General features: G+C 43.8%; 1 protein-coding gene and 1 long non-coding RNA gene across 9 annotated transcripts in view; one reads left to right on the forward strand and one right to left on the reverse strand.

Moving 5' to 3' along the window:
• LOC133276290 (uncharacterized) overlaps positions 1-17,814 on the forward strand; it is a 380,765-nt gene that overhangs the window by 68,059 nt on the left and 294,892 nt on the right. The window lies entirely within an intron of this gene.
• CTBP1 (C-terminal binding protein 1) overlaps positions 1-17,814 on the reverse strand; it is a 249,873-nt gene that overhangs the window by 61,606 nt on the left and 170,453 nt on the right. For 3 of the 8 annotated variants that reach the window (XM_061466813.1, XM_061466830.1, XM_061466846.1), the window contains exon 1: positions 9,251-9,446. The exons of 4 other annotated variants lie outside the window; for them this stretch is intronic. In XM_061466813.1, coding sequence (XP_061322797.1) covers positions 9,251-9,290 — 40 coding nt within the window. In that variant the 5' untranslated portion in view covers positions 9,291-9,446. Of the gene's footprint in view, positions 1-8,652; positions 8,939-9,250; positions 9,447-17,814 lie in introns of those variants that run through there. One more of the 8 variants, XM_061466820.1, reaches the window with a different exon arrangement.

Genomic DNA, 17,814 nt, shown 5'->3' on the forward strand with positions numbered 1-17,814 from the left:
AGCTCAAACAGGCCTGCACTAGCTGAACTAACTCGATTTAAAATTGTCCTTAATTAAATGTGAGCAGTTTCCCAGGTATCATATGGCTTATTCATGGACTGCTTCTTTCACTGGGCACTTCTGTGATCAAAGAAATATTAGAATTAACAGACAAGTTACTTACTATTTATACTAGGCACAGCTTAATATTCTTTTTAGAGTTCGTCTTGTAAAATGAAAACTAATTTTTACAAATTCTCTTTGAAAAACTCTGAGAGAATGAGATGATTTTTGACAGCTCCCCCCTAAAAAAAAAACACCACCTCCCGCCCATAAATCTTTAGGGCATTTCAACAGCTACCATTTCTTTAAGGTAGGATACTCAGGACAGTCGAACACAAACACAACCCCACCCAAACTTTCATTTCTATTTCTTGCTGGTTTGGGGGGGGGGGGGGGGGGACGGACACGACGGACATTTGTTGGGGTTTCCCCACACTCTTCCTTTGACTCTGTGGGTAGAAGAGTATATTTTCTATTTCTGTATTTGTTAACAGATTAGGTTTTTTAACGTATTTTTATAAAGAATGCCACAATGCTGCAGAATTTAACAGGCTTAAAAACAAGTCCAGAGGGAAGACGCCAGCAAAGTCACGAAAACAAATGCAAAGTTAAAATTCACAGTACCTCAAGGTTCAAAATTACCAACTCAATGCAACATACTGTTCTGCACTTTATTCCCAGGACTAAGAAAAAAAGATTCATGATTTGGAGAGTCCTCATAATCCTAGTTCTTTCAACTGAGTGACAGAACTTGTTCCTCCACTGCAGGTACTGAGCCAAGCCAACCTTTGGACAATATTTTAACAAAAGGTTGATCCTGTAATAGTTTGGGCTTAGCATGCAGGATGCAGCCAGGATCCCACAGATTTGTGAGCCCACTCCAATTCCCCTCCGTATCAACTGGAAGCTGAGCAACTCGACATTCTGAAGGATCAAAATCCTGTTAGGAAAGTAAGAGTTGTGCCTGAAGCTTACTGTTCTCCAAATTCCTACTTAAAATCCTTCTTTTTATTGCTTGCTCCAAGGAGATAGTTCTCACTGCTGAATACATAATGCTAGATTTAAATTTTAGATGGCTGCAGGGTGGTCACGAGATAAATACCAAGTGTATTTGTATGCCTCTGTATTTACAGTAAGAAGGAAAGTCATCTGGATTCCAGGATTCAAAACATGAGACCTTTTGAACAAAGACATGGCAAGAAAAAGTCTCCAACTGAGGACTGCCAAATACAAACAACATACACAACCAAACCCAAAAGGCAATGTATTGTGAAACCCTTTCCAAACCATACAATACTATGGGAATTAAGTAAACTTAAAACTCCCCTGCAATACTCTCGTCATAGCTAATTTGTGATTTCCTGTATGCTCAGTACTAACAGTACAATGGAGCCTCTATTGTGAGCCTCCTCCCACAAGCTTTTAAAAAATGCAAGACATTCTTTTTATCTAGACTGGCGTGGCTAAAATACATCCAGCTCCACGCAGATAAAAGGTTAGGTTCTTGGATGGTGCTTTTGCTTGTAAAAATAAAGAAAAAGTCTGCTGCCTGGTTGTGCTGAGTTCAAAGTTCACAAAGGAGTAGTGCTTTGGTGGCTAAACTGCTGACCACGAATCTCAAGTCGAACAGATGTAGGAAGCCACTTCAGGATAACAAGAGAAGTATCCACATTAAGAACTACCTGCACATTCAGCACAAGTCAGATAGGCTTTGACAGTCTCGCAGGAGCTGAAAAATCAACGGAAACATGACAGAACCAAAGAATAAAGCAACTGCAGTATTAACTACAGAACCTGATTGAGGGTGAAGGCAGTAAGTCCTCTAGGTGCGAGTAACTTGTTTATAGAGGTACTGAAAATTGATATTACATTTTTTTTACCTTAAAGGATCCCAAAAGCTTATACAAACCAAACAAAATGAAGACTTCAACAGCAAAAGATGGTAGAGGAAATGAAAGAAAATAATCCTGGCACAAGGCAGTCTAGGAAAGGGGCACAACTATCAGAGGCAGACTTTAAGGACACAAGAAAGAGTTTGAAGAGGACGCAAAAAATACCTAAAATGCTGCAGTGGCTCTGGTTGGTATTTTTATAACCTTTCTTAGTCAAGAAATGAAGATAAAGACTTAGCTAGCCAGTTCCAGTCAGCATGGGAACATACACACACAACAGGGAATTACTGAAGATCACTTCTCAGTAACGCTGATTATACAGACGGGAAAATCAACAACATCAGAAGGGTTGTGATACACATTAATACTGTTCAGTGAAGCACTAGACACGCATTAAGATGGTTGGTAGACCACAAATGTGAAAACGCTCATTATCTGGTTGAAAATAAACAGTTTAACATATCTGGTACAACACATTAAAGAGAAGAAATATTTAAGTATCAGTTGAAGAGTTTGGAAACTGGCTTGTGGTTATCTCTGCAAAACACTTTTGTCCTGCATGACTCTGCAAAGACTAAAGCTACGCACTCAGCAAGAGACAAACTGGCTGCAACCACCTAATGAAATTTGACTCATCTGGGAATTTTGATGAAGTGCTCCACATCATTGTTTCTGCTAAGCCATATGTTTTCTGTGTGGGATTGAGAGTGCCATGCTGCAAATATGCAAGAAGCAACAGTCATTTTGGATAGTCTGGCTTAAAATAGGGAGCTCATTCTGAAACATCCATATTCAGGTAAAAATCCTACAGAAGCCAACAGAAATTCTGAAATTATAAAATAAAGATACTGGGATCTGCACTAATAGCAAAGTCATTGCTGTCTGTCAGCCCCTAGGAGCACCTCTCCCTGGCTGTAGGTATGACTAACAGCTGCCTGGGGCAGCACTCCCTTCCTGCAAACCCTCCTGCAGATCAGCCCGATCCAACTGGAGAGCACTCATCTCCCTGTAGCTCCTTTCTGGCTCATTCTCCCAAGTTCTGACTCATCCAGGGGCTACAATGACATTCTGCAGAGTGAAAAAAAATGTACGTGTGGTAGATGATGAGAACACCCAGCAGGGCTGCTTCTCTCCTGGCTTTCTCCTGAGCTCTGAGTCAGCACTGTACTGGCCGAGCATCTTTCAGGACAGCACACTGCCATCCTCTGCTTGGACAGGTACAGAGCTTTACTGCACTCAGTGCATGCTCCTCCAGAGGGAAGGAATACAGCTGGATGAGAACCTGCAGAAAAAGACTTGGAAGCGTTCAAATTGCCATTCCTGCTGCCATCAGCAGCCATGGGCTAATTCCTATTGATCATATTTGGCGGGTGGGAGAGAAGAACAACCTGCCACATGGCAGCAGCAACCGCAGTCAGCCTGACTTTCAGAGGCTCTGACAAGGCACAACAGAAAGCAGGACCACTCTTTTGCGGCCTTCAGAACTCACGTTTCCTTAACCACTATCTACTTTGACCTGCAGTTAGTTGCCAGCTGGGGTTAAACTACAACACTGTCCAACATGGATAAGCAGGACATCTCTTCATCCCTTTGGCACAAGCCCAGACATGTTTAGGTAGATGTGCAGAGCACTGTGCTGCCTGTGGTGGTTTCCCAGCTACAGACATTTCTCACTTCTGAAGGTCATGTGTCAACCAAGCACAGAAAGTGGCAAAAGCAATGCTTGCTTTAAAAGGCAGCAAAACAGTTATGCTCTTGTCATGTTCCAAGCAAAGCTCCAAGCACACCCCACTGGGATGGACCTCTCACCACTCTTATCACACGGTGTATCCATGTACAACAGCAGAAGACAGAATTTATCAAAAAAATATCCTAAGGTCTGTTTGGGAAGACCATTAGTGCACATCCACATAAGGAATTTGAAATTGTGACTCACATAAGAAGTGTTTCTCTGCTTCCTTCTTTTTTTTTTTGTGAGTTGGCATCTAAGCTCCCCTAGAAAGACTAAAAGGAGAAGAGGAGCAACCTCATGGGTGCTGGCACACACACAGCATCAAAAAGCGTGAGCAACCTTCACTGCACACTTATGTAACTCTGCCGGTGGTGACACAACTCCCTGGAAGTGATTTGGGCGCAGATAAGGGACAGCCACTGACCTGTAAATAGAACTATCACAATAAGCCTTAAAATACCTCATGTAAAGCAAAATTATATAATCGCATTAGCTTGTGATTTAATACCAAAACTACAAAGGCTTTGCGTGCACCAGAAATCAAAGCTTTCTGTTGAAACCTCAACTCTGGGATTACTCTGAGCAATCGTCCCCAGCCCCAAGGCCAGCTTTTTCTGCTCTCCATGGAGACTCCCTCCTGGCTGACTACCCTGGCAGTTACTGCAAGGAAGGCCCCTTGAGAAAGGCAGGTGTGAAAGACAAAAATGCAGAGATGAGCAACATCCAAAATAAATCAATCACAGAATGGCTTGGGTTGGGAAGGACCTTAAGATCACCCATTTCCAACCCCCCTGCCATGGGCAGGAACACCTCACACTGAACCATGTCACCCAAGGCTCTGTCCAACCTGGCCTTGAACACTGCCAGGGATGGAGCATTCACCACTTCTCTGGGCAACCCATTTCAGTGCCTCACCACCCTCACAGTAAAGAACTTCTTCCTTATATATATAAATACCAACACAAAATATGCTGTAGCATTAGCAATGTTTAATTCAAAAGGGGAAAAAAATCAAACAATGTCAATTTTCAATTATGTTGATTAGAGACAAACTGGGTAATTAGTAAATGAAATAATGATACAGGAAAGATGATATGTCTGAGATGAAATGACAAAAATATTTCATAAAAGAGAAGTTAATTTATAATCGTCTTCCTCAAAAATTAAATTCTTGTTCTGCTATAGCAAACACAAGCACGTTACGTTTTGCACATCAAAAAATAATTAACCTATTCATCTAATACACAGGTTTTTCAGGAGAGGTTTCTTTTGAGTGATTTCTTTTTTATTTGGAATTTTACCATGTGAACTTTTTTTCCCATTATTATTTCATTACTTTTGCAGCACTAAAGAGGTGAAGGCCTGGCTTTGCGTCATTGTCCCTCTGCCAGCTAAGCCAGCTCCAGCGCTGCTGGCAGGGAGAGCCTGAGGGTGCGGCTGAGACACTTTGTGCTCCAGATACTCCCTGTCCCCAGCCGGGAGGACGCAGACAGCAGCTACGAGGCAGCACACATTAGACAAGTCCAGGGACTTCCTCACATTCCTCAAGGAACAGGACCACTCAGGTTCAAAACCAATGTGAAGGTTTTTACTCATTTCAACCATCAAACCGAGGCCAAACATCAAAGGATGAGGTCCCACAAGCACCTAAAGAAAGTCTAATCCAGGGATTCCCAGCACCCTTTTTCACATCATAAACCATTTGAGACACTTAATCCCCTTCCCTCTCCCTGCAATACCATTGCATAAGGGCATACATCAGTTTCAGCCAGCCAACACTTTGATGCTACCAGATTCCCAAAACACTTCTGAGCACATTAATCACTTGGGGAGATGGGCTGAGGATTACTGTGCATTGGAAAAGATCCTATCATAACCACAGCTCAGAGATCCTGAAATGCCCACCACAACTGGAAGCGCTGCTACACTTCTCCCAGATCTCCCAGATGAATACTAGTGAGGGGGCAAAGGGTTGTATTGCAGCAGGAAATGTTAATTCTAGATTTATCTGCGATGTATGTTCCCTATCTTTTCCTGATCAATACACAGATATAAATGAATCATCATGTCTCCTCTCAAGGCAGTAGAGGAGAAAAGAGACCCAAAAAACACAGCTGGGAACTTCTGCCTTCCCGAATTGTAAATCCACTGTTATGCTGTCTGGGAATGAGAAAGCACGTGTGGCAGAGGAACTAAGGCTAAAGGGCCATGTACTACAACTTTTATCCTCACCTTAAATTTTAGGACATGTATTAAAAGTGTAACTCCATCTCTACTCTCTCACTAAATAAATAATTATGGGGCCAGAAGGTTAGGGAGCCTCAGATGAGGCTGCTGTGTTGCTATATACTGCCAACTGCTATGGGATTTGAAAGCTTGACACATGCTGGAGAGTATCACCTCATCAATGTTCCCAGCTGGCCTGGGAGGTGAAAACCTAAATACCACTCTTAAAGGCAGGTCTCTAACACACAAGTAGCCAAGCCCTGCAGATAAGCCTCAAGAAACATAGTTATTACAAAGGCATGGCAGGTTAGGAAAGACAAAATGGCAACAAGCAATTGCAGTCCACAATATTTGCATGGTTTCGAGGGTTGTATTTCACATGTATTAATTAACAAATTAAAGATTATGTTGCTTCTCAGCGTCTTTACTTAGGAGTCATTTAAATCTGCGCCTTTCCACACACTTATCTGCTGTTCAAACTGTTTACTGGTAAAATAGGCTTTTATTTTTTTTCTTTAACTCCATTCTTATGGTGCTTATGTGAACTGCTACTCTGGGCTAATGTCACTTTTCTCCCCAAATGGGACTATCCAGACTAGCCACCAACCCACAGTAGATGTTCTTATGATACAAAGGGACTGACTTTATGTTTCAACACGTTGGCGAGTGCACTGCTGCATCTGTATGATAACACTTTGCAGTATCCAGCCCAATGCTAATCTCTGGGATCACACTTTTGGCCAAGTACTGCTCAGTCTGTTTACATTGTAAATAAAACAATAACTCTTAGAACCAGAGAGATTAGTAAATTCAAGCATCGCCACACATTTTTAACAAAGGGCAGATGCTATTTATCTTTATTATGCATAAGGACAAGTCAAGAGCTAACCAAACTGACAAATGTAGGGGCACTTGTAATTTGTTTTGTCACGCTATCAGGAACTCCACATGATGATAAAGGATCAGAGCATGTACAATATTTACGATGAGGAGGTTATTACATGTAGTATACTTGTGCTCAAAAGCTGCCTGCGTCTGCTACTCCTTAACTACATATGACAACTGAACTGAAAAATTCACAGAGGTGACTGTAGTAGTTTCATTTCAAAACAGCAGTTTCATTGACTAAACCCTTCTACTGAGCACGACTATAGCAAATCCTGGGATTTTTACTATTTTATTCCATTACTGAACTGGCAAATAACTCATCCCTTGATGAAGAAATAGAGGATCTACATTAATTTGGGGAGTTAGGGGATGTTTGCAGAAGGACAGAGAACATGCTACTGACTCTGCACCAATTCATGCCCTCAATGCCATCAAACAAATGCAGAGAAACTCCATTCACATCCCAAATGTTCTCATATTAACGACAAAAATGAAGGAACAGCTGAACCTTCTCATTTTCGCTCATTGGTTTATGAATCACAGACACCCCGTAAACATCTATTTCTTGTTAAGACTGGAAAACCATGGCAGGTTGGGGGCAGAGGGTTGGTTGTTTCATTTTGATTTGAGAAACACTAGTGAATTACAACTGGACACAGTATCCTGTCCCTGGCTTACTCTCAAGATGGTCTGCATAATAAACCAAAGAGGGTATTATCTGACAAACGTTAAGGAATCCCAATACTGAAATCTTGCTGCCTTTGGGGTCGATTAAAAGCAATGTCATAGATGATACTAAAGTTAGCAGCTTGGGCTGCTAATTTCACATGCCTGCTTCACCAACACATGGCTAAAAATAGATAAAAGAGATAAGAACACAGAACAAAGAGATGCACTGGACAATTATCTCTCTACTAGCATGGTCTACTTTATAGTGCGCATTTTAACCCTTTTGATGTATAAAATATATAGATTTTTCAAGCATTACTCAATGGGCTTTCAATCTACAACAGAAATTATTTAAATATATTTCATTTTTCCTTGTATTTTCTTGTTCCCCTCCTAGTGGGACACAATAATGAGGTTTCAAATATTTTAATAAGGGCATCATGCTACTTGCCAAGGGGCTCGAATGCTAAATAAGAACATTTACATCTCGTAAGACCCAGGAGAAGGAATCAGTGCGCTGCTCTTGAAACACGTATGTGCATGGCAAATATGATAGTTAATTTTCATTTTCTGGGAAAAGAAGTAGACATTCACTTCAGTTTATTAGGCCTCATTATTTTCAACGAGGCTAAAGGGATGATTATCTTTAGCTGCTCCGTCATGGTCTAAAAGCAAACATTCTTCCTGCTAAGGACAACAGTTATTAAAATATAAGGGGATATTAAATTGTTAAATTAAGTTACAACAGGTGAAATCTTAAAACAACACCCCCAATAACAGTGTTTTCTGACATTATTCTGCCCAGATGGGCACTATGACTGAAATCCTGACTTTGGAATTTAATTATTTTAGAGAAAAACAAAGCAGCAGAGCAGCCTGACTCGCATCTACATGGCAAACAGGCTTATTCTCTGCTTTGCAGCCTTCTTCTTGGTATCATTTGCTTACAAATGATCATGTTTATAAACACAATCGACATTCTGTCTCCTTATGTCTGGGGGAACAACAAAAAAATAAGCACCTTCGGATTAACATGACAATTTACACTAAGCGATTCTAGAGGCATACCTGTAACATCACCCCATGCATATTATTCATGTTACCTTAAAAACCAGCAGCAATCCACAAATGCATTTGCTAGCACACGGTTAAAAGAAAGGAAAAAGAAAGAACATAAAACCAAATTCACAAGGAGAGCCTTACCTCTCTGATACATAACCCGTCCGCAGATTTAGCAAAATCATTTCAACAGCCAGGCCTTAAGCACTTTTTACAGCAATAAGACGCCGCTTTTAAACTTCCTGTTTATTGAAATATTAGCACAGCTTTTTTTCCCCCCTCCGTGGCACTTTACCAGCATTTCTCTGCAGCTAAAAGCCAGAGCACCGCTCAGCCCAAGAGCGAACGGGACCGGGGTGGGGAAGAGCCCCTAAATTCACATTCCTGATGCAGTTTTAGCGCCGTTTCACTTTTTTATTGAAGGAGGAATTATCCTTGCAGCCGAATTCCAGTCGCTGGGCTGCGCCCCCCTCTTCGCCTCTAATTTTTATTCCTCTTTATGCTTTTATTCAAACACCCCAGCGACCGCCAGCAGCTCCCAGGGCAAAGTTGCGCCGGCGATGCGGCCGTCAGGGGAGCCCCGCTCCCGCCGGGGCCGGGCACACAAAGCCCAGTGCTGCTGCTGCTGCTGCTACCACTGCTGCCGGTAGCGGCGGGGGCCGATCGCCGCCTTACATCTCCCCACTCCCCCATTCCCATCCCCACCGCCGCGACCAGGCCGCCGCGCCGCGAGCTCGGTTACCTAGAGGCAAGCCCTTGTTTAGTAAGTGAGAACTTCCCATTGAAGCGCTACGTCCGCGCCCGCCGCGGGGAGGAGGCCGGAGGGGCACCGCCGCTCCACGACGCCGAGGCTGGCGATGGAAGCGCGGCCCGCCGCGGCATATGGCGGCTGCTCCGCGGGCGACCCCTCCACTGAGGCGCTGAGGCGCGCGCGCGCCACCGCCACCGCCGCCGCGCGCATGCCCGCCCGCGCGCGCCCGCGCTGCCCGCCCGCCCTCAGGGCGGGGAGCGACCGCCGCCACCTCCTCCTCCTCCTTCTTCTCCGCGGGCTCGATCTCTTGGTTCTAGGCAGGCATCGGAGACAGAATGAGAGCGGGGCGGGCGCCCCAGAGTCCCGCTTCGTTCGCTCGGCGCAGCGAAAACTCCCGGTTGCTTTTAGGACATAATGCGGCCGGTTTGGGGTTTTGTTTCCATTAAACTTCCACAAGGTGGGAAGATCACCTGCATTTGACATCCTGCCTGGCATCCCAAAAGATGTGCGCTTCTGGTGCTTCGCTGTTTTTTGTGACTTGTCTAAGGCTTTTCTCCCTTTTCTTGCTTCTGTTAATTTTTTAAACACACACACAGAAAAACCAACTCTCTAAAATCAGAACACTCCAATTTTGCTCCTAGTGAGTGTAAACGGGGATTAGTGCCTCCAGCCGGAGCCCCTGTGCCGGGCCCACGGCCCCAAACCATCCCTGTGATCCCACAGGGAAGCAGCAGGGCTGGGGTAGGCACTGCCGCCAGCGGGGCCAGGTTTAGATGAAAAGCGGCAAAAATCATCACAGGATCATGGAATGGTTTGGGTTGAAGGGACCTTAAAGCTCATCCAGTCCCAAGCCCCTGCCATGGGCAGCGACACCTTCCACTAGAGCAGGTTGCTCCAAGCCCCATTCTGATGTTCTTTCCCAATGGGGATACCCTCACACGTTCCCACTAAACCCAAAGTGTGGGGAAACTTGCACCAAACCCTCTTCAACCCTCACCCTTGGTGCGTAAATGACGAAGCTCCGCTGCTTTACTACCCGGCTATGTCCTCTTTGCTTCATTGCTGCTCTGAGGCCATCACAGTGAACCCCGGGCATCCCCATACAGCTCCCATCCCTTCTCCCATTTTTGTGTCCCCAGGATGAGCTCCTGTACCTGCTCCCTCAGAAACCACCAGCTACAGAAAGGGCCCATTCTGCTGCCACGGTACCATGCAGCAGTACCAAATTAATCGCAATTAACACCATATTTATGCTAATTGTGCCACAGACCAACACCCAGCGCAGGGTGGACCCTCAGAGGAGGCAGCTGGAGCCTACAGGCGCCCTTCTGAGGAGATGGAAGGTGGGTGATGAGCCACCAGAGGAGCGGCCGCTGCTGTGGACCCGGGGCTCAGGAGCCCGCATGCACTGACAGGAAAAAAAGCACAAATCCACCAGTCCACCTCTGCGCTGCCCAAAATGGAACCGACACTGAGATTTGGGTCAAAACCAGGAGTCACTGACCCAAACCCCAGCGACGCCCCCTCCGCCTTCCCCCGCTCCGAGCTACCACACGGGGGTGCCCCCGAGAGCCCGCCATTCGCCAACTCGCCCCAACAGCGGCGCCGGCGGCGGACGACAACCGCAGTCAGCGCGGCGGCGCCCCCGCGCCCGGCTGTGTCAGCTGACGCGGCCCCGCCTCGCCCCGCCCGGGTGAGGGTGGCGGGGCCGCTCCGCCGCCATGGCCGCGCTCTGTACCGTACCGTGCCGTACCGTGCCGCGCCGCCGTCCTGCCCCGCTGCTCAGCGCCCACAGCTCCTGGTCCGGCCAGCCGGGAAACTCCTCCACCTCTCGCACAGCCACCACCGTCCCCTCCCCGCAGCGGAGCCGCGGCTGGACGCACACAGGGTGTTCGCTCGCTCCGTCCTCTCCCCGCAGGCGAAACCGGCGAGCGAAAACACCTTTTTTTTTCTTTTTTTTTTTGCTTTATCCAGTAATAAAACGCTCTGTTTCTATCAGCGGTCACGCCGCAAACGGCCCCAACGCCTGCCCTCCACAGCAGTACCTCAGGGGTGCCAAGGGGCCTGATACCCCCCCGATAATGATTGGCGATGGCCACGACAGGCCAGCCTCTGATAAAAATATTACTATTATTTTCCGAGCTCAGCGGTGATGCAGAGGGAAATAAAGCTCTTACCGGCCTGGAGGAGAGGGCAAGCCGGCCACTGAGCCGGAGTTTGGGGGGTCCTGGCCGAGGGGCAGCGAGCTCGGTGTACATCTGTCCCGGTGTACATCTGTCCGTCCCGCCGCCTCATGCCATGCCAAGCCAAGATCCCTGCGCAAACTCTCAGTGCCTCCTCTCGCACGGTTTTAATCACTTTGTGGGTGATCTGAGAGTTAATTCTGCCGACGCTGCACTCCGGGACCGTGGGTGATGTTTAAACATAAGAAGCACACAGAAAGGGAGGGGTAGAGATGAAGATTTAAGGGGTTTTCCTAATTCTGCAGGATTGCAACACTTCAAATATAGGTGAGAAGTGTATTAGAGAATACAAATAATTATAGGGACTCTCAGGCAGCAAACATTAGCAATTCACTTTGATAAGTGACATGCTCTATACTAGGGAGCAGATAATCTCTCCTGTGCTTCTTATATAAATTTTCCTGTGCTTTTTGGAGGGATTTTCTTTGCTTGTTTGTTTGAGAGGGGAATATTTGAACCCAAAGGTTATATATAAAGTATGGTTTCAGCCTCCCACATTGTGTGGATTTCTGGAATCCAGGGCACAAGTAAAGGATTTTAGCTCATAGGCAGCCTTTAGCAACCTCGCCCAGCTCCCTAATAACTTGTTTTTCCCCATCATTCTCCAGTTACTGTCCATTTCATGGGGTTATTCAGCAGAATCAAGAGGTAACTCCCAAGACCAGTTTTTTGCAGCCTCTGATTTAACTTCATTTTCCTCCTGCTTTCATGGGAAAGCCTTTTGTGGCTCCGTGCAGACGTCTCAGACATCCCTCAAACAACACAGTTTCTCAAGATTCTCACTGTGCATCACTAGGGCAGCATCTAGCCAAGCGCCTCATGTGGGGGTTGTATAAATAAACAAATTTGGTTTTAATCACTTTAAAGTGGTTAACCACTTTATTGCCATTTATAGATGTTAGCAAATATAAAAATACATACATATCAAAGCTGTAAGGAGAAAATCATGGGGTGTTTTTTTTCTTCACTGCTGAAGTTGCCATGTGGCAAAGTATCAGCAGGAATGAGCATTAGGTGTAGAACACACTCAAACTGCAAATGAAACGTCTGTGAATACCAATATGGATATGGAAGTATCTCTGGGGAAAAAAAAAAAACAAACAACAACCTAATAGTAGAAAATGAAAACTCAGCATTGGAATGAAGAGTTCAGTTACATTTCTTTTATAGAGAAACATAAGCAGATAGAGGCAACAAGACCATGTCCTCGGTGGGGTTACATGACTGGGCAAATGTTTAGTTCTAAACTGGAACTGCTGCCTCGAGGAGGGAGGGGAGTGTGGTACAAAATATTATGACAAGGGGAGTGCTCTAAGTGAGGATAAGTTGGCATGATGAACAGATGGAGTATTCAGTAACAGGAGGTTATTAATACTGCAGTTTGGTATTCTCCACGCTACTTCATGAAGGGATTCATATGCTTGCTCTTTTTCCTTTCTGATTGTACATAGACTTAACAAATATGCACACTGGAGGTAGTGCCGGACTTGCTTCCCTCTCAGCACACATGCATGCATCACAAACTCATCTTTCCTGTGAAAACATCATGGGCTGGATCCTCATCTGACTGCACTACTTTCAGTAGCAGAGAGCTGATTTGCACCCGCTGAAGGAGAGAGGTTATCTGACCCTGTCTCCCCTATGGAAAGGTCTCTCCACCCTTCTCTGACAGCTGCCACAAGGCACCTGCTCTAGAGAATGAACTTTAGAGACTCTCAGGATGGAAAAAGAGAATGAAGTAACCCAGCAGCAATTGACATTTTCCTTCAGAACACAATGCAATGCTCTTTATGTTTAAGAAAATCAAGCTTGCTTTCACCTACAGTTCAGTCCTCTCCTGCACGGCTGTCAGTGGCCTAGTTTTCAACTGGACATGGGGAAATCCAGGAGCACACCAGAGGACTCCAGCCAAGCTTTCCTCTGCCCCATCCATTTTACTTCCTATGTTCTCCAGCTTGCCTCCAGGTCACCAAACATTCACTGATCTTCACATCGTTTAGACCATGGCTTGTACAGCTATAACATAAGTAAATCTTCCACAAAGCCTAACACTCCCCATCCTTTTACCACATTTTGGCACTGCTGTCACTGCAGCTAATTTTATTTTTTAACAGCAATGTGACACAGCTGAGTGTCTTGTGTGTTTTGCGCTAAGGATTACGGCGTTTTTTGAAGCCCCCAAACTGTTTCTTGGCTTCCTAAGAGTCAGCTGGAGGAGCACATGTGCTGAAGAGTAAATACATTGTTTTAAGTGTATCTGTTAACAGCCATATGTATAATTTAAGTACAAGTTTTATTCCCCCCAGAATGTCTAAGCATAAGGGCATGACCTTGGGCTTTCACAAATTAGATACATTAGGGTACTATATCTTTAGCAGATGTGGCTTTGAAGATACTGAAAGAGGAAGTTTTACTGTTGCAGTGTCTAAGCAAGGAGCAAAGATACATGTCGAATGCACTCTGAAGTGAATAATGAGGTTTGACAATATTTTTACTTCTAGATACTGTGATTGTGTACTTACAGATTTTCTTTAGTTTGCCACAGCTGCGCATGCTGGCTCTTTGAGGCATGTTTTTGCTTCATTATCAAACATGCGTCATCCATCATAACAGTTTCTAAAACCATCGTTTTAAAACCTTTATGCATTTTTAATCAAAAAACAAGATTATATTTCAATGCAATATCTGAACTTTTGTCAACAGTAAATCCTGGAGATGCTATTAGGAGATCCTAAAACGGATTTGTGTCAGAACAAAACAATGGTTGGATAAAGCAGAACCAACACTTAAACTTTATCCTAAAAAGAGATCTATAAAATGTCTAATAAAAATACCTCAATTCAATTTATTAAAAATCTGGAAAGAAGACTTTGGATTTAAATGTTTCCTTACTTCTTTCACTCAGATCCTGAAAAGCATTTGTTTATGAAACACACACACAGACATCAGTCTACTTTCACGTTGCAATTGCATGTTTTAATTACAGCTGCTTTTTGTTTTTTTCTAGGTGTAACTTCCTCTGTGTGAAACTTCCTGCTGTAGGAAGTTAAGGCTTTCTGGGTGATGTAAAAGAGAAAGCTATTTTGCAGAAACATCTTCAGCAGGTTGTGAGGGGGAAATGGAAAAAAGAATAATTGGAGACACTTCATCTTTAAGAAATGGTAGTAACTGCAAGTGTGAAATAAAATAGAGGACCTTCATCTACCGTTAAAACGAAAGTCTGCTGAAGAATCAGTCATAGCTTAAAGTTCTGCTTAATGAACAAGAAGTTCAGCTGTGTCAGACATTCAGTCATTTTTGAAATGCCAAATGTGCATTGCTCCCTTCTCAAAATGGAATGGCTATACTAGCTCTGTGCTGGAAATACCAGCCGTACAGAAGTGAAAAAGCTTTGCAGCATGCTAAATGAATGGAAGAACAAATTCCCTTCAAACCAGTGAACACAAAACCCTTCTCTCCTCTGATGTTATCTGTATTAAGTGACGAAGGGATTTTCTTCTTGATCTCACCCTCTTCATACATGTGCTAAAAAAACAAGAACCAGGGTGGAATTAAATCCTTTGCACTTTCTGGTTATTGCTAAATGAGAGGTATCATTTTCTGACTAGTCAGGAGTTAACAGACCATTTCCAGGAAGGTCTGTGCTGTGGCTGAAGAGAAAAGGAAGACAGAGATGAACAGCAGAAGAAGCCTATCGAGAACCATTAGTGGATGTCAGCCATTGTCCATCTGTTCACAGTGGAATAAATCCAGACCTGAAGGAACAACTGCAACCTGCCCCATATGGCTCGCTCCCTTGGCAGGGCTTCTTTGGGGATTTGACATTGGATGAGGTAAAGGAGAAGGAGCGCAATCTGTGTTCCCAGGAACGAACAGCTAATTAACATGAAAGAACAAAAAGTGGCTTAGTAACCCAGGGGAAGATTTTCTCCTTCTCACCTGTCTGAGACTTTGGAGCCCATACAAACTAAGTTGCAGAGATACTGCACTGAGGCTCCTACCAGTCCCTAAAAGTTTAACTTTAGCCACCAACAAAATTCTATGGACAGTGGGCGAGTGAGACCAGTGATCCTGCTGTCTCCCAGGGTGTTAAAGAAGGCATCTGGAATATATTACACTAAAAAATTCCATTAACAATTATAGTGCAATATACTTTCAACGTAATGAACCAGAACAACAACATTGTGCATTTACTTTCAAAGAACTGGATTGTAGCAGATTACTACTGAGTAGTAATTTACTTCTCAAGTTTTAAATCAGTCTGGGGCTGGTCATGAAGCAAAGTATTATATTTTAGATGGTTAAGGGCAGTTGTCTCAGACCCATACAGAAGAGTTCTGCCATCTGATTGTCTCTTTAAAATTATAATGAGAAACAGATACTCTATTTGTGATGCTGCATTCTGTATGCAAAGAAGCAGATCTACATATTAAGGCCAACTGAAGGGATCAAAACCTGCAAGCTTGTAGTAGATTCAGTAACCTGTTCGGTGGTAGTAATTTCATAGGCAATACAGAGAATACTTAACCATCCAGTAGCCTCAGGAGAACCAGTGCATGTCCTTAGTGAACTTTCTATTGTGGGTATGTCTTCAGTCTTAGACAGTGTGCTCAGAAACTTAACAGATGTAGAAAATCAAATTCAGATACGATGTGCAAGAGGTACTTTGGCCTACATGGATTCAAGGGCAGCACCCTGCCTACCACACTTCCAGACGAGAGAGGTGCTTAGGCTGCAAGCTTTGTCTCTGCTCTAGCTTTGAAGCCATAAGCAGTTCAGATTTGCCATGTTACTCCAAACGTGAGGTGATTATCTGCTCAGAAACGGCATTAGTTATTTTGGACCTGGCACCATTATAAATCAGCAGCAAGGGCATCTCTAGGAGATGCTGCGTGTTCATAGCGATTTCGACTGGCCCTAAGTTAGTGGTCTCTGTGCTTCAGTGTCATTTGCACACTATTATCCTCCACCTCCTCTTCAGTTCCCTTGTAACACACTTTTTTTTTTGTCAAAGATGCACAGGTAGCCAAGGAAAAAAATTACAGATGCATCAGAAATCATTTTAAAGTTCCCAAACAATTATATTCACACTTACAAATGTCATTCATGCACTAGGCGGCACAGAGAACGTCATATTGCCTTGTTTGAAACACGTACCACAAAACTGAGGACCCTTTCAGGAAAAACAAAGGTATGAAATCAAAACAACATCTTCCTAAGCATTTATCTAGAGACACTTTTCTCAAACTAACCATGAGGCTTATTGGTCTGAAACAAATAGCAAGGATACAAAAGGATGCAAAAAGTAAAACGACGCCTGTTACTTGAAAATGTCTATTTGCTGTCATGGACTTTAAGCACAACCGTGCACTGGATTATACACATTTTTTACATGAAATGAATTCTCTTGTTTTGTCAAATTTACTTCGGATGATTACAAGTTATCAGTCGTGAATTTCATCCTCTTCCAAACTGAACACTCTTTGTACCCTCATGAAATACTGCACTACCAGAACTCCACTATCACCTCGTACCAAGATAAGGGAACCGTTCATTATCGAGCAAAAAGTGACCTCTAGTGAAGCATCACGCCAGCTCCTGAGACACACACCATCTCTCTGGCAGCGCCTTGCTTTTCACTGACTGATCACATCCACATACCATTAAAGTCTGATAATACCACACCATAACACTACTCAGCATCTGTACACCATCAGTCAAGCACTTCCGACACCTTCAGTAGCTCACACTTTGCACAGCAGGTGTAACAAACTACAGAAAACATCTGCACATCAAAAAACCTGAACACTGTTGTTTGAACATAATAAAGTCTGCCTCCAGATAACTATTAGAGAATTTAATGGACTACAATGAAAAGTGTAAGCTCTAACTGGATATTTTATCTCGTTTTAATGTCATTTTAAAAGCAGTATATCCAGACATTTGTAAACAAAATAAGAAAACCGTCCCATTGAATATGTAAAAACAGAAATAATCTCAATGAACAGACCTTTGTACTCTAAGAAAGACAGGAAAATTAAGAGTGGAGGAAAACAGTAGCAAAGAGATGGGCAGTGAAAATCAATTGCATAGTTACAACATATGGAACAATACATGGGCGAGGCAATCCATAACAGTGACTGGTCAATGATTTTCGAACAGTAAAAAGAAACTAGCAAGGTTTCAAGCGTAAAACACATAACCCATTAGCCACAGAAACACATTTCATGTTCTCTACTTATAGATCTAGCAACGTACTAATAATTCTATACCTCTCCTAGCATGTGTGTACTTTTCTAACAAACATTTTAT

The sequence above is a fragment of the Pezoporus flaviventris genome, unplaced genomic scaffold, assembly GCF_033815535.1.
Source record: "Pezoporus flaviventris isolate CSIRO_AGI_PZ_B2104156 unplaced genomic scaffold, CSIRO_AGI_Pfla_v1 ptg000002l, whole genome shotgun sequence".
Classification (NCBI taxonomy): Eukaryota; Metazoa; Chordata; class Aves; order Psittaciformes; family Psittacidae; genus Pezoporus; species Pezoporus flaviventris.